Raw genomic sequence first — 22,031 nt, 5'->3', positions numbered from 1 at the left:
AATGGAATGTGATGAGAGACACAAAGAGAGGCGCTTGCCCTGCTGTTCTTTTCTTGGCGGCTATCGGAAGTTGCTCCATGTCTAATTATTAATTATTCATCTAAGGCGGATTAAATGTGGCCCAGTTTCTCTTGAAGATGACTTTAGAGCAGAGGGATCCATGTGACAGTTCACTCCCTAACCTAGGCTGCACACTGCCGAGATGGCAGATAAGGCTTAGGCTGATTGCTATCACACTCTACAGAACTGTTGGAATTATTTTATGTCCTTGTGTCTGAGGGGGATTCAAACGATGTCAGAAGCAAGAGGAGATGAGGGAAGACGAAGTTGCGTAGAGCAGCGAATAAAATGTGCACGGATGATTGGGATGGGGTGGTTCACTTAGAAGGGAAAAAGCGGCCGCTGTGGAAATGTGTGTGTGTGTGTGTGTGTGTGTGTGTGTGTGTGTGTGTGTGTGTGTGTGTGTGTGTGTGTGTGTGTGTGTGTGTGTGTGTGTGTGTGTGTGTGTGTGTGTGTGTGTGTGTGTGTGTGTGTGTGTGTGTGTGTGTGTGTGTGTGTGTGTGTGTGTGTGTGTGTGTGTGTGTGTGTGTGTGTGTGTGTGTGCGGATACCCTGACGAGCAAATAGGATCATGGGGTTGTGCCCTTTTGAGTTTGCAAACTCTTAAGAACTTGAAGCAGGACAGTAAAAAAAAACACCATGGGGCATTTTTCTGTTCATGTGTGGTGCTTGCTTCATGTTGCTACTTTTATTGCCGTCTAACTGGGAATGAATATTTCTATGATGCAACCCCTCAATGAGGCCTCCTCTTTGTTAGTTTAGTTGAACTTAACCATTCAGAAGGCCCAGCAAACCTGACTTGCTTGTTCATAACCCGTGTTCATTTGATCATCCTCAGTCCCTTGATCTTGTCTATCTTTTTTGCCTGCAGCGGCCAACCAGAGGGAGACACTCAAGTCTCCATTCCACCTGAAGGAAGAGCCAAAAGTGGAGGAAGCACTCAGTCCTAGACCATCCTCCCAGTCCCAGAGCCAGGCTCAGCAAAGCTTCCCTACGACTTTCTGCCAGGACGGGCCAACGGTGGCTGCAGCAGCCTCGGAGCGCCCAGGGCCACTGAAACCAAGGGAAGGAAGCCCCATGGCTAAAAACACTTTGCTGAGCCAGGATATCAACGTTAAGGTCGCCTCTGAACTGCTGATTAAGCTTTCAGGTAGGGTGTGCATGTCTATAGATTTTTGTACGATATGGGGCAAATGCAATTGATATTTTCTTTTTCAGATTTACTGGTGCAACAGGGAATTTTGCCTGTTTAATGCACAACACTGAATCAATAGTTTGAAAATACTATGCACACTATTGTGTGAAACTTTACTCAAGAATATTTTCAACTCTATAAGTATTTCGGGGAAAAGAACAGGTCGTGCACTGTGATATTGATATCAGTATGTCTGGTCAGCGTCTTGAGTTTCAGATGAGCATGGGAGGTTAGCCATAGGTCAAAAGTTATGACACTGATCTCTATAAAACGACTCTATAGGTCTGCTACCATACCAAACCTGGGCACTTTCAGAGCCGAGTAAATAGCACCTGTGTGGGATTTTAAAAAAAAGTTTGTGGTGAAATAGTTTGTTTCCCTCAAGCTTCAGCTCTGGTTGGCAGCTGTGAAACCTCTCCATGTAATGGTATTGATGCCACTCCTCTTGACACTTTCCTGCTGATTTTTCTGCTCTTGTGTGCATCAAGTTATTACAACTTTTGTGCTCAAAGTATAGTTTTATTTTGTGTAGTCTATTGTTTTCTGTTCGTGTGTCCTTCTCAAAGCGAAGCCCACAAATGTCATCCAGTGTACTGTATCTGCTTGCATTATTGAACTCACAACTCAACCTCGACTCGCTCCTTGTTCCATGTCAGACAGTTTAAGAATAAGATTTTTGACATGTGCCATATCTCAACCTGTGTGGACCACCCTGACATCATCCAGTGCAGCATGATTTAGCCTTTACGGCTTGCGGTTTGAACTCAGCAGATTGTTGGTAACAAGTCCTCAGGCAGGGACTCAAACCTCATTCCTTATTTTGCAGTATAATGTGTGTGCTGCTGCACTGTGAAAATGATATTGTTTCTACCTTATGATAGAGTTTCTTTGTCACTGCAGGCTGAAGTTTTCAAGCAGGGGCTTTTTTGAGGGATTTCTTGCCGGATCATTACTAAACATTAGGTGTAGTTTGGGTGTGCTTTGTAGAGGTGTTTGTTCACTGTGGGATGTTGGAGAGTTTCTTTCAGGCAATCAAGAATGAAATAGAATGAAGTGTGTGTAAGTGTAAAGTATTGAGCTTTTCTGCCTATATCATATCCCTCTTAATATTTAGAATGTATGTATGGAGAACAGTACTTCTTTTCTCATAAAGATTCTTTAGGAGGCCCACTGGAACAATATTTCCTTATTAAATGCAACAAAAAGGAATCAACTGTTATTACGATAGATTTGCACAGCCATAAAATTCACAGTTTGACACGCTTGTACAAATATGTATGGTAGTCTGATGGTGGCGCAGTGGGGTGTTGCTCCATCCGCTGATCTTCGTCCTGTGCCAATGTGTGCCTGCTTGACAGACACCTCACACACCTCACACACCGGTTGCCATTGTTCTCTGGTGGGTCGACTGGTGTTCAGAGTGACTCATGCTGGCTGGGAGCTCTGTGGTACTACACGTGTGCTGCTCCTTTCGCCTGCCCCCAGGTCACGTTTCCCCGTCTGTGTGTGCATGCGTGCATGTGCTTTTGTGAAGATAGAGGTGACATGATTATGACTTTGCAGAGACGGGAGAGCCGAACGTGAGATATTGACCTATGAGTGTAAACAGACGAGGGAGAGAGAGAAAGAGATGGAGGGGGTACAATTCCTTCACTGCATCGACTCTACTTACTTCTTTGTTTCATCCTTGTTCTCCCTCTTTCTCTGTCTTGACTTTCTCTCTCCAATCCCCGTGCTGATGTTATCCTGCCAGCTGATTTGGTCTTCAAGCAGCATGGCCAGCATTTATCCCCTCCCATTACTTACACTAGCTCTGCAAGGTTGACCTAGGTTAGGGAAAGATGCTGCAGCGTTCATCCGTCCACTGGCTCCCTCTGCCCCCTCACATAGTCCTCGGAGCGCAGTGCTATCCATCGCCATGGCAACAGTGGGGGCGGTAGATGGAGAGGGCCGTCTAGAGTGACAGCCTTGACAAGAGTCTGGACCCTCAAATGACCCTGGGGGGAAGGGAGGGAGAAAAAGATGGCGAGGAGAAGAGGAAAGAACCAGGAAAAGGTCATTGCCATTACAGTCACATGTGATTACGGTCGTAAGGTTCAAGGGCACCTGCACTGTAACCTCTCACAGTCCCCTGTTAAAGGTCAGTCCCAGCAAACAATAATCCAGAAAGGATACTTGAATAGGGAAAACACATTGAGAGTTTAGGCAGAGCACTTTGTTTCTTGAAACTACGGCTGTCTTTCTGTTTAAAGTGTTTCTTTCCTCATTCTTGTTTGTCAGTACAGCAAATGGACACAGCCTAATTAAATCTGCGCTGCTCATCCTTCCTCAGCCATGGCATTGGGCAGTCAGAGCAAGTGGGGTTGTCATCATTACTGCCCATTGTGCAGTAACGTGAGTTGCATCATCCCTTTAACTAGGTCACTTCTTGTCTTCCCCCCCCCCCCTTCCTTATCAAACATTTGTTGGTCGTGTTGAGTTGCCTTGCTTGTGCTACCTCCCCCACATCTGTTTAAAACCAGGCTGCTGGTGTCTGGGGGCTAATTACGCCAGGCTAAATAGTCCCTGGCGCCAGCGGCTAACGCGTCCTAGCAGATGGGCACTGGTGTTGCAGGGCAAGGGGAACATGGCGTCACAGAAAGGGAGGGGGAAGGGGAGGTGTAGGGCCCTAGGTGGTGCCCTGGCAGACTGGCATCGTGTGGGTAACAGCCGTGCCACCCACTCACCATCCAGCCACCCTCACTATAGGTGTGAAATCACACTTTGTACTCACTTAGCTCATTCCCTATTCCTGAGGAACAGGCCTTCCCTCTCTGAGGACATCTTGCAGGCCCTCTCCCCTTTAGAGTGCTCGTTACCATGCAAATAAAAGTTTCATTAAGCAATCTTGACCCTTAAGGAGCAGCGAGACTTGGAATCAAACTGACAGCATCACATTTATTAATGTATTGTTGTTGATTAGGAAACAACATCGTCGTCACATGTATTCAGCAGAATCAGAGCAACATAGACAACTCCTTGGATCTCCGAGCTTGCTCATCCCTGATTTGATGCACTCGTGTCAATGACTGAGTTTGGTTTTGTCTGTGTTGCAAAGCGTTTAGCTGACTATTGGAAGAAGCTAGAAAGTGTTTGTTCATTTCCAACAGCTGTTCTTGTGGTAACTAAATGTTACCTGATAGTCAGTTCTCTTAGGTTTTACTAGAGGACTTCCACATGAGTGCCACAACTGTCGACTGTTGGACCTTAAAATTGTTTACAGAACACAGTGACAATACACTGATTTATGCTGCCGTTTCTACACGTTTCCAGAGTAAATTGTCTGTATTTAACCAAAGCATTTTGAGGTATGAAATACAAACAATGAAATGAAAAAAATGACAAAACCCAAGTAGAATGAAACTTACTGGCTTTTAAAAAAAAAAAAAAAAAAAATGTATACAGTATCTGTAAATATAGACGATTTATGTCCAAACAGGAAATTTTAACTTGGTAAATCATTTTCTGAAGGAAACTAATACAAAGGGTTGTGATATAATTCAGTGGAAAAAGTATGTACACCCTTTGACTCAGATGCTAGTATTGCCCCCTTGAGCAGAAATAACTTTTTGTAGGCGTTTTGCATTATCGTCCACCAGTCTCTGACATTGCTTTGCTGAAAATTTTGACCAGTCTTCCATGAGGAATGTCTTCACTCCTGTCTGAGCGTTTTCATGCCTGTACTGCCCGCTTCAAATCCTCCCACAACCTTTCAATGGGATTTGAATCTGGGCTTTGATTAGATCATCCACAACCCTCCACTTCTATTTTTTTCCCTGAGCCATTCCTTAGTGGATTTGTTAGGCTACTTAAGATCATTAACCTGTTGAAGGTCAACCTCCAGTTCAGTTTTCAGACAGATGTCCTCACATCATCTACAAGCTGTCTTTGAAGTGACCCAAGATTCGTCATGGGATCAGTGTCTGTAAGCTGCCACTTGTCCACCACCGTGCTTCACAGCAAATATGAGGTTCTTCTTCTGACAAGTTTTTGTACTAAATATGTGTCCTGTCTTTTGTACTAAATACGTCTCCTGTCTTTGCAAAACAACGCTGTGCTTGTTTCATTGCTCCACACTACCTTGTTCTAACAACATGACAGTATGTTCATTAATGGCGGTAGTTTGACTTTTATTTTGTATTGCAGCTTCCTTCAGGTTGTGGACATGTGATGTTACACAACAGCATCATACCACCTGATAATAGTGTAATAATATTTTGTGAAAGCTCACCGTGATTTCACTTCGATGGATCTGAAGGTTAATTAATTGAAATCAGTCAAAATATACTTGAGTTTGTTTAAGAGGCACAGATCTTTGCTGTTTCAATATCTAAAAGCAAAAAGGCAATCGTTTTGTTGGAATTGTTTTCTTTATCATTTATTGCTGCAAATGTAATATTGCAGAGGTGCAAAGTGTAATTGTATTGCAACATTTTTCACTAGTTGTGCATGATTCTCTTCCTTAAGGATCTTTCTGCCTTTTCTGTGATTATTGCATTCTAAAACCCACTACTCTACAGCCACTTTTCCTTTAATCCTGTCTGTAATCTGCTGCTTTTTACATCATTTTTTCCCCCCAGTGAAACTCGCATCACATGGTGATGAGCATTCAGCAGATTTGAAATACAGTTGCACATGTTTCAGTTCTCTATAATAAGCATCAAAGACGCCTTCTGTAAGGAGCAGTGCAAAGTCTAATTCACACATACGCCTTTTCCTTTTGCTTTTAATAAACTCATAGAAGTAATACCTTTGATATTATAGTCCACTTGATTCTTCTTGTGCCTGCTGCTATTTGTGGTATAGGTGACGGTTCTGAGTGGCTGTCTAAAACTGGGGTGATCATTTTCTGGTAGCCCAGCAGAAAAAGTGGTTGTGATTGAAAACACATTTCTTTTCGCTTAATTATCGTGCAAACGGTTCCAGTCACAGTATTCAGGGGAGAATCATAAAGATTGTCAATGACTACAGCGGATTATTGTGACAGACACAATGAATCCACACCTCAGTGCATCTTAGTTAGCACTTATAGGAATGTCTCAAAAATAAAATCAAAGCATTTTTCTCATTATTTAATTCAAACCCTGCAATTTTCATTCATTTTAGATTCGTTACACATAAACGTAATATATTTAATTTCAAGCTTTTTTTTTGTTTTATTTTAGCTTGTCGTCATAAAAAACATGTCTTTCGTATATATTTGTGTTTACCCAGAAGTCATAACTCTTGCAATCAAAAAAATGTTTTAAAGCTGTTGATTTATATTTTATGAAGGTAGACATCACTAACAAAACCTTAGCATTACTTCCTTCTATTCATGTTCTATAACGCTTTATTCTTCTCCGAGTCACAGTGTGCTGGAACGGAGGTACCATCAGAGATCATAGAAACATGCAAACTCCACATAGAACCCCCCCCCCCCCCCCCCCCCCGAGCCCTGCCAGTCCTCAAACCGGGGACACCCTTGCTATGAGGCAAGAGTGCTCACCACTACAGCTCCTACAAGTTCACTTTTCAGTGAGATTCATTGTTTTTGACAGGACTTGTTCCTCTACCACAAATGTCTTGCGCTGACGAGTGGAATGAGCAAATCATCAATTTATTTCAAAAGGACACTTTTTAAATAATACACCAGCTTGATGCTGTTACCTCTTTTTTATTTTTGTTCTGCTTACATGTCATTACACTGCTCCTTCTACCATTGTATCCTCACGTACAGAAAAGCAGAACGGGATGAAGAGCTGGTAGTGTGGGTCAATGAAATATCTCCAAATATATGTTGTTGTTTTTTTTATTTGGGTAAAATGAAAAATCTAAAATTATTTCTTGATTTTTAGGAGAAACACTTTTGGTAAATCAGGTTATATAAATCAATGTTATTTGACAAAAAAATGCAGTTGTATATCATCGATATTCATCCTCTTTCCCCTTTTAGTCAGGAGGTGAATTTAATGCCCGTTACTTATCGTCACTCCCACATAAAAGGATTCCCTGTTTACAGTTTATCACAGCTGTTAAAGCCGTTTACCATTCTAATTCACAACACTGGCATTACTGTAGAGTATTACCTTATATTAAGCTCCACTCTGCTGTAGCAGTGTCCTCACCATGCCCCCTCGGTGTGGCCGCTCGCTGACCTTTCTTACTCCCGCCCTCCTGTACCTCCACACCCCGTCTCATTGGCTCCTCGTCCCTGCCTATAGTTCTTGTTTACAGAAATGCAGAGTTGATTCCTTTTACCCCTCATTATACGTGTTTGTTTCCAAGCTGCCGTGTGCTATATGCTGGTGTGATTGACAGAATTACAGAGGCAATCACCCGCCAACCTTTCACGCTGACCTCATATGATCAAGCGTTAGTAGCCTTGGATTAGCGCTGGCTCGTTCCCAATGTTATTTTGTTTAGGATCACTTCATAAGGACCGTATCGGGCTCCTTAATGGGCTGTTTTATCAAGCTCACTGCTCCAGAGTCAGATGTAGCTGCAGTTTGCAGCCGTTGGAAGGCTGAACCACTGAGCGCGAGCTGGTCGAGGATCAATTGTAGCAGCAGCTGTCTGTGAAGTCTGCAGGCGAGGCTGCTGTGGCTCCCACATGACATGCAGTCTCCACACTGCAGCCTTTGAAGCGCCTGAACTCTTCACCCCTGTCTGAGCAGGTCGGCTAGAGAGCAGGAGAATAGAGAGATTGAGAGAGCGAGGGATGGGGGGCAGGGATGGAGAGAGATGTGGAATAACAGAGCAGGGAAGAAGGGTAGACTAGGATAACGGGAGGGGGAGAGGTGGAGAGGTTGTCATTTAGGCTCCAGCCATTCCTCATCCTTCTGTCCTCCCCCAGCTCCTCTTTCTCATTCTGCTTTCTTCTCCTCTATCTTACCCTCGGGTGTTCTTTCCCTGCCACTGTTTGACAATTTTTCCATGTCTTTACCCTTCCTCGCTGCCTCTCCCTCCGTCTCTCACCGCCCGTCACTCCCAAGTTTCAGGTTCTACGCTCGTGATGCATCAAAGTGGGACACTGAATTGACTTTGCATGCATTAAATCACTAATGGTATGTGGCTGTTTATGTCCAAGTGTAATTACCATTCTGTGCTCGGTGTGCACCGTCCTACTGTAAACTCTCTGCAACGCAGGCTGTCGGGTCCGCACAGATTCAAGTAGACACCTGAGGTCAAAGTTGATCACTAAAAACAGAACATCACACAAACCCCAGTCACTTTCAGTCGGACTCAAAACTTGAGTAGTGCTGTGTAAGACGGAACAAGGTATGTACAAGGCATCTAAAATAACAAGGAACACCAGACCAAATTCACTCGCATTAGAAATTTGTGCGGCACAGCTGTTATTGCATCCCTAATAGAGTTGGTATCAGCCTTTATTTGCAGTCTTTTACATGGCCGGTGAATCACATTTGAGAAGTTTTGACCTACTTAGTCCAGACAGATCATTGTTGCTGAATTCCACACTGTCCTTCACAAATGGGACCCACATGAATTTGTCTAAACAAAGATGAGCAGCTTGCATTTTTGGGACGTGGGGTTGTATGAGGTGCAGTCTACTGTATGCAATAAATGGAAGCCAGAGCAGCTCAGCTGTACCAGCACTTAGGTTAAGCAAATTACTGCTCTGGTTGAAGTCAGCAACAAAACACATTTCAACCACCTAGAAAATGACCCATACTGAACTTCAGTATCTGTTTAAGTGAGAGTATGTTAACCTCTTTACATCGCTACTGGGTATTACTTTTTAACAGCAGTTTGTGAAGAAGTGGGACTCTTCTGACAATCATAGTTCTTTGACAAAACGGGAGCCAATGCTTGCTGTTTAAACATCTTTAGAATTGGATTTATCTTTTTAAACATGCACATCTCATACAACAGAGCTCTAACCCTTTAGAGGAAGCTCACTAGAACTGTGTAAATTTAAAACTTAAACTTTGAGGTGACAGTCAAGCAGTAATAAGATGCATTATATACCAATTAGACAATCAAATGTGTTGGAAAGTGTAAAACGGACAGAAATCAAATGTAATCAAGAATACATTGTGAACATTTTTTTTTTTTTATTTGCTTTAGCAATCATGAAGTTTTACAAGCAGGTGCATTAACTGAGAATAGAGGATGAACTATACGATGGATGTTAATGCATTTATAAGAAATAACATCTAAGTACTTAGCACAACTATCTTTTACAATATTTCTTTTATTTGACCATTGCAAGACAAGAAAACAAGAGATGCACAGATCACCAAATATGGCCACTTGCATAAAAAATGGTTAAACACTGAACATTTCCCCAATTTAAAGAGTATGGTCATGTTTTAAAAAGAAAGGTGCGCTAAAGCGTCCCGCACTTGAAAAACACTTTGTGGGTCAGCATATTCCAAAAGTGACAGACTAATTTTAGTAGTTAGCATAGCTCCATTCTTAAAATATTAATCCTGAAATTGAAAATTGCCTAAGTTAATTAAACAGTGGTACTGCTGGTTCATTTGGACTGTTGTGTCGATCCGGACCTGTGGAAATCTAATCTTCAGATAAGATTCAGCTGAACTCTACAGAGAATGCTCTGCTTTTTTTTTCTTCAGTTTTTAATTAGATTAATACTCGATTACCTGTAATGAAATAATATTTTAGAAGTCAGTTCTCTGGCTTTTAATATTTCTCAAACGTGGCCACAGAAATGTCTCCCATGTGTGCCGTCACTGTGTAGTATTGTTATGTGGTAAACAATTCACCTTTAATAGCTGGAGAAGCACACATACTTAATAACCCGAAGTGTGAATCTATTTATTTGCCATAAATCATGAAACATATTCCGTTTTTGTACTTCTTAGTTGGTTATCCTGGTAAGACATAAACATAAAACTATGATATTTATTGGGCGAGAGTTTGACATTCTTCACACACAAACAGTTTTCTAGACCTGAATCTGTGGCCTAATGGCAGTTGGTGTATCACAGAGGAGGCTTTTACACACACACACACACACACACTGGATTCAGACAGACTGAGGGCTGCTTTTATGGCTTTGGAACATTAGGTCATGACCCCAACCAAAAAGCCACAGCCATTATCAGTGTGGGAGTATGGCCATATTTTCATTTTTTATTTTGTGACAGGTAGACTTTTCATCTGTCCTGCTGTGATGTGAAGCTTCCAGTGTGGTCTTGGGAGTGTTTACGATCAAATATTTTCTGTCTTGTCACGTGAACACCCAGTAATGGCTCTTTGGGAAGTACGCATCTTCATTCCCGTGCTGGGAGTTCAAGTACATATAGGATACTTTGCTGCACGCACGTGTTTTGGTGTGTTTTCGCAGTGCCGCAGTCGTCTCAGCCTGTGCCGTCAGGGTGGCGATCCAATGATGGAATATCATGTGTCCCTTGGTTGACCCTTACAGTGCGGTGCCCCTATCCCTCCACCCTCTTTTTGCCTCCTCCTCCTCCTGCTCCGCCATCAGCAGCCACTCTTCGGTTTACTCTTGGCCAACTCTGGCCACCTGATTAAGGGATTAGTGGATCTGATGGTTGTCGGTGTCCCCCCATGCTGGCTGCTACCAATAAACTGAGCACCTGGACCTCGGGGAGGAGGCAAAGGGCTGCCTGCACTTTAATCCATTCACATAAACGCAGTGATTCCATAAGTACTCTGACGAGTATGCAGTGTACTGTAGGTTCGTCCTTTGTGTCTCATGTTGGCCTTGTTGAGCAGACAAGCAGAGAATGTAAGGGGAGGGGTGTGTGGCAGGGTTAGCGTAGGGTTACAGTCTTGTATCTCTCCCCCTCCCTCCCTCCTCCTCTAACCTCTGCCGGCCCCTCCCACTTCACCCGATGGCCTGCCAAATTCATATATCCCATAATCGTGCTGAGTCGCCATGTCAGCGGCGCTGTATCAACCCCACTGCTTTGTCTTGCTGCTGTTTGTCGTCACACTGGGACGCTGCCTCCCACCACCACTCTGGTCAAAGATCAGCCAACTTGAAAATACTCATGCTGGATGAAGGCTCACTCAGATTTTTTCCTTTTCGGCTCTGGGTCCTTTTTTCCCTCTGCATCGTGCAGATGGGCAATGAGAAAGACCTACATTTAATCTACTAAATCTTGCCATCGAGGCAAGTGGAAGACCATTTCTTGACAAGTCAAGTAGTCTTCATCTGAATAGAGCGATTTTCACCAGAGTTTCTTCAACAAAAAAAAAAGAAAAAAGAATTCAGTATTTTCCATGAGCAAGGATCATTTTGTTTAATGTCCGTAGACGAAGAAGAGGCAGAGTTTGAGGCTACAGATCAGATCAGGACATTTCTAACAGCAAACATCTCGACTGTTTTTAAGCCGTTTTAAGTTGTTTACGTGGTGTAATAAAGTTTTTGGTTTCTTACCGATCTCTCATTATGGTAAACACAGTCATATGCCTCAGTTGACGTTTAATGTACTATACTGTCCCTCCTGTTTGCTTCAGTGAACCTGTATGAACTACTGGAGCTCTCCCCATGCGACAGCGTAACCTCCCAATGCCCTCTCGACCTAATAACAACACAGCTAGAAGCAAACCAGCTCAGCTCAGCTTTACCGTTGTGTGGATTTTCTCATTTTAGATTTGATTCCATTCATACAGCGTCTTTAGCCATGCACGCAGGACGCTTTCATTTACTTGCACATGCAAGTGATCACCAAACAGTGTTTTTTGCTGCTTTATGTTAAGCTGAGATAGCTGTATAATCATGTTAGTTTAGTTTGTACATTTTAATATCAGTGAAAGATAAAGAAATGTACTTTAGCCCAGCCCAAGGCTTATCATCCTGTGGTCAGGACTTAAAGTTGTTTTTTTTAAAGTATTTTCTGGGAGTGTGTGACTTGTAAATATAAGTGAAAAACACCTCAGATAAAACCCCTCAAATCATTCTGTCATGAAGGGTTCGTAGGAGGTGGCTTTTACAGATTCCAGCATATTTTACTATTTTTTATGAAGCCCATGGAATCTAATACTAATAACTGTAATTCAAACATTTACGAAAATTGTGTGGAATTATCAAGCGTGCCGTTCTTGTGCATGTGTGGTCTAAATAAGGTGTTTAATGTTGAAGTTCGTACTTTTGTGAGGCACTGCAAATTCAATTATCATTCAACACACTTCCGTTGCACTTTTTATAAGGCTGCAATTTATCTTTGCTTTTTTTCATATGTAAATAAAGTGAACTGAGTGATTGAAAAACGATTTTAAAGTTTAGTTCAGTAAACAAAGTACAGTCCAAACAACCAGCATTATTCATATATAGTGACTCGTGTAAGAAGTATTCAATTGAATAAACCAGGTTCAATGGAAAAACATTGAAATGCAATATCTGGGTTTAAGATGTTATTGTAGAGAAAGTAAAAATTCTGAATTTGCACCATTAAGTCTTTTAATTAAGATTTATTGGTAGATGTGAAATGAGTTGACTCTAAAATAATTTGGCTGATCGACCTTTTAGATCATCAAATTAAAATATATCTGACAGAATTTAAATGGACTTTATTTTCATATAAAAATTGATTGGTAGCCATCTGAGATGAGAGGAGAGGCCATAAGTCAACTTTGTTTTGACTTTTAATTGATCAGAAAAGCACCTGGTACCTGCATCTGTCAAATGACATATTACAGTTCTGGTTAGTGATCTGTGGGAACTGGTTTGTGACTCTTATATGAAAATCTAAACAGTAATTGTCTTTTTCTTGAATTGTTTCCTGCAGAGAACAACAAAGATGCCCAGTACCAGAAGGTGAAAGTAAAGGCAGAGCCCATGGAGGTGGACCCACCCCCTGCAGAACTCACCCCACCTGTCTCCCGCCTGCTGGCCTTCAGCACTTTAGGGGCAAGTGAGAAGACTGAGCCAATGAGTAACCTCCCCGAGACATTGGCCTGCCCCCAGAAAGATCTCTTCTCTCAAGACATATCGGTCAAAATGGCCTCTGAACTATTGTTCAAATTGTCAGGTACGTTCCTCCCGGTCACACACACCAACTGTCACTCACTGCAACTCCACAACACCAGCTCACACAGCAGAGACTCAAGTCTTCTTTTTTACCTCCTCCACAGCGCGACAATGTAAACCTTGGACAGTTTGTGATACTTGACTATAAAACCTACATGTTTCCATTCCCATCCTCTGGTGGCTCTGTAGTAAAGTCAAGGATACATACCGTGTAATGACATCTCCCTTTTTTTTTTTACCTGTATGGCCATGAAAGTGACATTGAAGCAGCCGACAGCTGTTTGTATTGCTAGATTAAGACAGAGCTTTGAGGTGTATCCATCGGCCCCCAGAGAAGAAGTGTGTGTGTGTGGGGGGGGGGTCAGGCTTTGTAGTCCTGGTTAATGACCCCAGCTCAATCCAGCAACTGATTGCTTTGCTGTTATACCATATAGAAAAACAAGCTTGTGTAGAAATGTCTTTTTTTTTTTTTCCTTCTTCTTCTCCTTGTCTTGCTGTCACACATATTCACAAATTCACACATTGACAATCGTTCTTTCCCACACAGTCTTGCATGCACACCTTTACACACTCACACAAGGCCCCTTGGGGAGTGGTGTCTGCACAAATGCCCCCCTCCCTCCTTTCTCTCATTCTCTCTCTCTCTCTCCCTCGACTCGTTTTCAGACATGCCGGCTCAAGCACACTTGGCTGCACACACCCCCCTACCTCCCCACCCCCCTGCACTTCCCTTCCTTCCCCCTCCTCCCTCCCTTTACATTTCTCCCGTGCGGCATCTCCATGGCAACGTGGAAAGAGACCTCTGTCCTTGGCGAGCAGTGTGACGGAGTGGGGTGTTTTGGGCAGGGCGGGTGGTAGTGGTGGTGGGCTGCAGCTAAGAAAAAGGGGGGGGCGCAGTTACACAGGATAAGGAGGGTAGCGAGGGCAGCGAGGGTACACAGTATTGCCCACCCAGGGAGGCCAGGGCATCGCTAGCCTGGCAACAGCCGCAACTGCCCCCTTAGAAGTGGATTTGAATGTGAGGGGGACAGGAACAGAGTGGGCTGCTGTCACACAATGAGCAATCAATATGAATTACCCAGAGCAGTAGGACCTCAGAGACACATCAGTAGCAAGGTCGCTCTGAACACTGAGATGATTGCAGCTTTGAAATTCACTTCAGTACATCGCCTTGAAACTCGCACATATGGCTCCATTCTCAGACATTTTGTGTAGTGCTCTTTACTACTGAATACATAAAAACCTATGATCTGTGCTCACATTAGCTGGTCAGGCAGTGGCTGATTTTACAATTCTTGTTTTACTTACCACTTGGAAATCTCATACAGTTATTTGGGAATAGAATTGAGTTGTGGAAACCTCCAAACTCGCAGTACCTTTTGGGAAACACCGGCTCCATTTGCTTTGCGTTAGGGCTGGAAATCGTGCAACATTTTTTAATTAGTTAATTGCACCATTTTTTGTGGGTTAATTTATGTTTTCAGTTAAAACACGCTTTCATCTGACGTTTAAAATGTAACTGTTTTCCATTTCACAATTATTTGCAAGTTCATTTCAGACATATAAAGGAATTTATTCAGTGTATCTTTTTTTTCAAAGAGTTCAAAGTACGGTAGTTGTTTTACTTTCACCTCATCAGCTTGTAGATTAACTGAATTATACTCAACAGCAGCATAAGCTGCAGGTTTTTGTTTTATTTATTAATTTTTTCGGTCAACTTCCTTTGAAAATAAATGTGCAAATAAATACCAGTTTCTGTTAGCTGCATTGTTGGCTCAGCCTAAATGTATAATTTGGAGGAAGTAATCCATGTTATTCAAACCTGCATTTCTGTGGTGTTATTTAAATGTATTTATTCACTTATTAAACCAACTTTTAAAGGGAATGAGTCTGTGACTGGCTGACCCGAGTTTAAATCATAGGAGATGCAGGCATTATAATAATGCAACGTGATCGAGCCGGGTCAATGTTTAGCATGTCCGCTGCTCGTGTAGCCGCTAATCAGAGTCTGACCCGATACCGACTCCAGAAGATCAACAAGTCAGCTGACCCTGCTCCCCATGCCGATTGAACACATTCACACAAACCCAACACCCACCGGGGACAAGTTGAAATCAGCTCTTCTCCAGTTCAATATGAAAACGGCTTTGGAAGTCAGTGTTGGTCTAATCGTCTTCTGTTGATGAGGCAAAATCAACTCTGCTCAGTTGATGTATCAACAGACAAACTATGTTGTCAACCCCCATCAGAAAAGTGGTAGTTTTCGTTCTAGGCTTAGTATTTTTGGTGGGAGGCACACAGCCTCTTCTATGGTCAACAACAATATGACATGTCACCTGTTGAGGGTCTGATTCAACTCCTGAGGCTTTTGGATTGCATTGTTAAATGTAAAAGTTAAAGAAAGTGTTCCCAAGCAATACACTGAAATGCTTAAATGAACATATGCTGCAGTGTTAAATTAATTTTAACCAACATTTTGCGTGTGCTCAAAACACCTTGAATTCAAACATGAGATGCGTGCGATGGCAAATGAAAGGGCTTTAGGAGAAATCCTCACTTAAGGCAAATTTTCAGTGGCCGTGATTTAATAACGGTCACGCCTCTATGAAGCCCGTAGTGCTCGGTGTAAAATGTTTCCTAATGTTCTGCATTCATTCTTTTAATCTAGCAAGTGATTATATTTTGTAGGTTGCTTCCTTCTTTTTTTTTTCTGACGTAAGTGACGCCAGTCACATAAAAAACAGACGACTGTTTCAAACATTGAGAGAGATGCTGCTTGTGTTGGATTTCAGGAATTTGTGAAAAGGATGAGCACGCATTACACCTGCTTGGATTCTCGTGATAACAGAAACACTGTTGTGTTTGTGGGCCTTCTACATTGGCAAAGCATCTCCACTGACAGCGAGACTGGCTGATTAATACTTTTAACCTCTAATGCCAACAGTTTTGGGGAAAACTTGTAAAAATCTGCCAGCATATTTGATCATATGCGTCATGCTCATAAAAGTAGTACAAGACAGCACATCAATTTTTAAACATATGCCACTGTGTGTAGTAAGTCATCTTTATGGTCGGCTTTTTGCAGATGACAGTCACATTATATTGATTGGACAGTGACACTCAATAGTGTACAAGATGTGGCACTTTTTCTATTTTTTAATAGAAGATCTGGGAAATTAATCCAAAGTCTAAACTATATATGGTAAAATACGTCTTATTTGGGTCAGTTTTCTGATCTCTAATAGAGTTCATCGTCAGTACATGGCCTAAAATGTTGTTTAAAGTTGCTAATTCTAAAAAAAGAAAGAAAAGAAATCACAAAAGTGAACCATATCCAAGTGCTAAAGTATCTTTAAACTACAAAGTAGTTTAATGAGTGGCCCAAAAGCAGGAATGGGCAACTTTTAATCATTAAAGCCAAATTTTTATTTAACGATCAATGACAGTGGGAGCTAATGGAGCTACAGTTAATGTAAAGAACTAAATGAACGCTTGTAAATTAAACTTATAGAATCAAAGTGCATGCATATCAATACTTCCACCCTAAAACACATGAAGTTTTCTAACATTTAAAAGATCAATTTTGAACGATTTTGGGTGATTACTTCAGCTTCCATCTTTAAGTGGCAAAGCTTCGTGACAAAGCAAGACAAAATCTCGCCAGCATTTTAAAAACATCACCAGCTGTATTTAGGTCGACTTTGTTGAGTTTTTGGTTTAGATTTGGGTGCAGCCTGAATGTGGGAAAGCGAATACCCTGTGTAGCTACAGAGTTTGAACTGTGACGTCTCATTGACACTCTGAGTAATGCAGATGCCTTTCATAACTATCCACAACACACAAGAATAATGATGAATATGTCATGTCCCTCATGGAGAGGGGCTTAATCATTCTGTAGAATAATTCCACATAAAGGAAAGAAAATGTGCTGTCCGTTCTTATAGTGTTACTTTGATATGTGAAATATTTAATGAAGCTTTTTCGGTATTGTTTACTTTCTAAATCCAACTCAAATCATTTTTGTTTACTTGAAGGTGAATGTCATTTATCTATTTTTATTTACTTATTTCACTTATAGTTGCACTGAATATTGTTACTGTGAATTAAGCAAAACATGATAAATACTTGTTTGAGTAATTCAGACGATACTGTGAAATTTCAGCTTGACAGGTGAACATATTGAAATAAAAAAATAAAACAAAAAGTGCAATTGCAGTATCTGTCAGAATTCTTACCGAATTTCTCCATGAAGATTTAACATGTATAAGCACGGCCATATTCCAGCACACATGTGCCATCTGGGTTGAAACATCTAGTCAGCCATGCAGTTTTTCTTTTTTTCTCATTCAGATTGACGTTGTTGGGCAGCAGATCCACTGGAGAGACTTTCACTGCTGGCATGGCAAACCTTTACCCTTTAGCAAACCTTTAGCAAAAAGATGCACTAGTCCGAGATCTGCACCATCCCCTGTTTCAGACAATGATCGATAACTTTTGGGAAGTTTTACAGATCATTATAAAGTGATCCCACACTGACAGTTGCTTGCAAATATCTCTTGTCTTCCAGTAAACTTTAACATAATGTTTTACTGTTGCTTTTCCAAACAGTAGTTTGACAAAAGTTCTTCATATTCAGTTGTTTTGGAGACTCTCGTGGCCTCTCGCGGCTCGAATGTGATGGAGCTGGTCAGGTCTCCATCAGTGGTAATAATCATTATTGAAATATTGACGTGATTACAAGACCTCAGACTGGCTTCTGCAGTCAGATTAGAATGGATACTGTAATGAATGGTAATATATTAATTAATGTTTTCAATTGATGAGTATTGTTTTTCTCTTCTTTTTTTTTCTTACAGAAAAAGTGAGCAAAGCCAACAACCACAAGGACAGTAACATGGTGGGAATAAACAGGTGAGGCAGAATTTGATGTGTCGAAAATCCATCAGCATCCTATTGATCTGTAGGAAACTAGATTTGTAGCTCTTACTGCATGCTCTTTAGCATATACAGGCTTGTAAGAGTCATTGTGGTTCCTCCTGTCTCTGTTTCAGTCCGTTCCTGGACGAGTGCTTCAGACAATCACCCTTTAACTCGCGCTCCAAGAGCACTTCCCCCGCAGAGGCCAGCTCCTCTACCAGGGTAGCATTCCACGGTAAGACACATACACACACACACACAGAGTCAGAGATATAGCACAGGAGGAACACGGGCGAATCAATAACAGTCGTAGGTCAGGCAAAAGTTGGACGGGTATCATCTGCTTGTAGCGTCTCTTTTCCAGTTAGAATAGATAGTCGAGTAATTGATTTTAGTGGTTGACAGAAAATAAATCGGCAGCTGGTTTGACAGTTGAATCAGATATATATTTTTTTTTAAACTGATCATCTTTGGGAAGCTCACTAACTAATCTTGAAATGTTCAAGAGTCTTTTTGTTGCTGCACGATATTTTACACAACAGAGAAAAAGTAGATCATCAAAGTCTTCAGGAGTTTGAGAAAACCGGGACGAAATTTACTGCCAACAGTCAGTAACACTGCATCATTCATAGACGAGTGTCTCCAAAGAAAAGTATCAGAATCACCATGTTATTCTCACTGTTGCTCTGAGAAATAATTGATTATGCAGAGATGCTCATTATGCATACACATGCTCTGTGTGCACACAACACACACTCCAGTTAATCCCTTCTGCCTGTTAACACTTTAGCTAAGTTCATGCCTGAAGTTTTGGGTAAAGCACTAATAAGTATGGGCTCTCATAGTCTCACGCCACAGGACAAAAATGTGTAATTACATGCCCATCTGAATTTCTAAAAGTTAAAAAGTAATATCACTGACTGTATAAGGGTAGGCCGCAAAGTCGTGATCAAACAGGCATAATCTCTGCTCTGAGTCATTGTGTGTGTCCGTTATAACACTGAAACAACCAGCCAGTTGCATTAAATGTGCAGCTTTTCGAGTGTCAACCGCTACAGTCAGAAGTGCAGCTGTACACGTTTAAACAACCAAATTTAGTCCCAGTTATCATTTTCCTTAGATATTGTTCTTCTCAAAACCAAGCAAACCATTCGATTATTCAAGAGAATTCTCAAAACTGAGCTTGAACATAGCAGTTTTTCAGAATCTGGCCTACAGGAAAGATGCTGACTAAAGAGGAATCATTTGCTTGCAAACTATAGACTGTAGTAGGGGCACTAACTAATGACAACAAGTGGGTGAAGCATTGGTTCTGATGCCTCTTAGTGTTGTGACTGTTATTGTTTTAGAGGAGCATCCGCGTCTGAGTGGGTCATTGGTCTCGAACATGAAGATTCACTACTTCATAATTTACTACATTTTCGAGGGGGTTTCAGCTGTTCCTTTAGTTTCAAGTATCATGAGACTCCAAGCAGATCTCCCCATTTCATTTACACAGACTTAAACACTATTCAAGAGCTTCATCTGGCCTTTCTGAACTCTCACACATTCCCCCAACCTGAAGGCTCTGCCCGGGGCACCCTCTGCTCTCCCGCTTCCCCTCTTCCCCTCTTCCCTGGCATCCCAGAACTTCCCTTCATGTTCCTTTGGCAGTGAGAGATCCAGAGGTTAATTAGCTTGTGCCAGCTTTGCCTGTCCCTCTGCCAGTTAATGAAAATCTGATTGGCTTCTGGGTGTCAAAAGTGTCCTGAAAGTTAATTCGTCCAGTCCACCCCCATCCCCCCCCACCTTTCCCTTGTGTGTTTAAGCTTCACATCCAGCCTCCCAACACACACACACACACACACACACACACACACACACACACACACACACACACGCACACGCACACGCACACGCACGCACACGTACTGTTTTACTATTTTCCACTCCTTCCTTGTGTCTATCTACACTTGTTTCATTTATTCCCCATGTGTCTCCATTTTCTTTCCCTCCCTCTTTTATCACCTTCCGATCCAAACATTGGTAAGCATTTCTCACTGCAGCTGTAGCGAGGCCGACTTTCTATAAACAGCTTTGCAGTTCAGTGGTCAGTGAACTACTATCTTTTCCTGTCACTTCATACCACCTTTCCTGCACTAGCCCTTCCACTTTTTTATTCTGCATTTACTCTCAGATGCAGACTTCAGATTGTTTGGGACCTTTTATGATTTAATGTTTTGTTTTTTTTTTGTTTGTTTTGTGTGTGTTGTTATATTTGGTTCACAATGTGCACTGGCCACAGTGCAGCCCAAAGGAAGGGGCTGCACTGTGCTGCACTGGTTCTCGTGTGTGCATGGATTTACTTTAAGTACTCCGGAGATTCCACATCAGTTCATTTGTGGTTCACTTTTGAACAGTGAAGGATCGTTTGTACTTTTGTGTAGTAACTATGAAGATGAGACTAATTACTGTTTGCGTTGTGGAATAAGATACATATTTTGAGCATTTATCATTATTATGCTCTGGTGGTATATTCTCTGTGGTTGCAAAAAACTTAATGTGATTTGCACAATATAAGCTTCACACGTAGTGTGAGCTGGAATGTTAGCAATGTGTTCTCAGGTGAAGAAAGTCACAGTTTTAACTGTGTTTACTGTGAATGTTTATAATGGCTTTACAATGTACAACACACTCCAGCCTTGTGAATGTCTTTGTAACATGCATTTAAAAAGAAGAAGAAAAGAAAGAATCCCGTGTTTATCTCCGCACATTCAACGAGAGAACTGGTGGTGTCGCATCTTCAGTAGCGTAGCAGAAAGGAATGCTCTTCGTTATGGCTGCTAATGGAGCTCAGGCCCAACAACTTTCATGCTGAGATGAAGCTGAAAAGTGTGAGTATTTCCCTTTAAGCCAGAAAGAGAGAATAAATGAGTAGGAGTTTGTGTGATTCCATTGTGACTTCAGGAGTTCGCGGTCTCCTCCCTCCAGTCTGGGGTTTAGCACAATCCTTCATTTCTTGTTTGCGTCCCTCTCTTCTGCTCTAATGACACTAATTAAACTATTAACCACTTGAAGGCCAGTACCACACCCTAATTGGCTTAATCATCAGTATGTTTTCCGGGTCGTGGCCTCGAGCCCACACTGTCCGGCTTCTCGTCACCCTGTGTGACCAAATTGTCCCCTTGTCTCACTTGTGTGAGTCAAGATAAGTTAATTCTTTTTCTTTCTTTTTTTTTTCGTTAAGCTTCAGCTGTAAATGCCATAAGAATGGCAGCACTGACTTTGGAGAAACATCGCTTTCCACTTCTAGATTCCTGCTAATGCATCAGGTCAAAGAGACTGCAACCTGGAGATCAGCCTGGTCACAGTATCTCAGGTTTCTAGACTTGTCTTTCCGGTGCCACCTGTGGAACCTTGTGTGTCCACAAACAACACGCTGCTTTTTTCTCATTACGCACTTGGTTTACAGGCAGGTGTAGGGTTACACCGGCGCATGTGCCAACACATGTATGCCCTCAGTCACCCCTTTGCAGGGGTGATATATCGACCTCTGGCAAAAAGGTCACACATTAAAGGTCTGCAGCTAACAGCTATATTTACTACGGAGCAATCTGGCAGTTTCTTTTCTGTACATCGGTCAGCTGTTTGGAATGCAAATGGTCACAAAACATTTAAAGGCGTTGATTTTTGACAGCTTCACGTGACTTAGACTACATTTACACTGCAAGTCTCAATGTTTAATCCCATTTCTTTCTTGCATTCTAATTGCCATCACACCCGTGTCCACAGTGTACACACCCGAAGTGACCTGTGGATACTGCACATGAGCGTGATTTTATCAGTTGTTGTGCAATCAAAGCCAACAGAATGA

The 22,031-nt window shown here is 41.9% G+C and overlaps 1 protein-coding gene across 1 annotated transcript in view; it reads left to right on the top strand.

Annotated features, from left to right (window-relative positions):
- znf827 (zinc finger protein 827) overlaps positions 1–22,031 on the top strand; it is a 76,590-nt gene that overhangs the window by 35,319 nt on the left and 19,240 nt on the right. The window contains exons 5-8 of the mRNA XM_080463341.1: positions 931–1,209; positions 13,020–13,262; positions 18,118–18,172; positions 18,313–18,413. Coding sequence (XP_080319467.1) covers positions 931–1,209; positions 13,020–13,262; positions 18,118–18,172; positions 18,313–18,413 — 678 coding nt within the window. The remainder of the gene's footprint in view (positions 1–930; positions 1,210–13,019; positions 13,263–18,117; positions 18,173–18,312; positions 18,414–22,031) is intronic.

Source organism: Lipophrys pholis (assembly GCF_963383615.2).
Source record: "Lipophrys pholis genome assembly, chromosome: 5".
NCBI classification, from domain to species: domain Eukaryota; kingdom Metazoa; phylum Chordata; class Actinopteri; order Blenniiformes; family Blenniidae; genus Lipophrys; species Lipophrys pholis.
The sequence above is the reverse complement of the archived record's forward strand: the minus strand, read 5'-3'. Positions and strand labels throughout refer to the sequence as shown.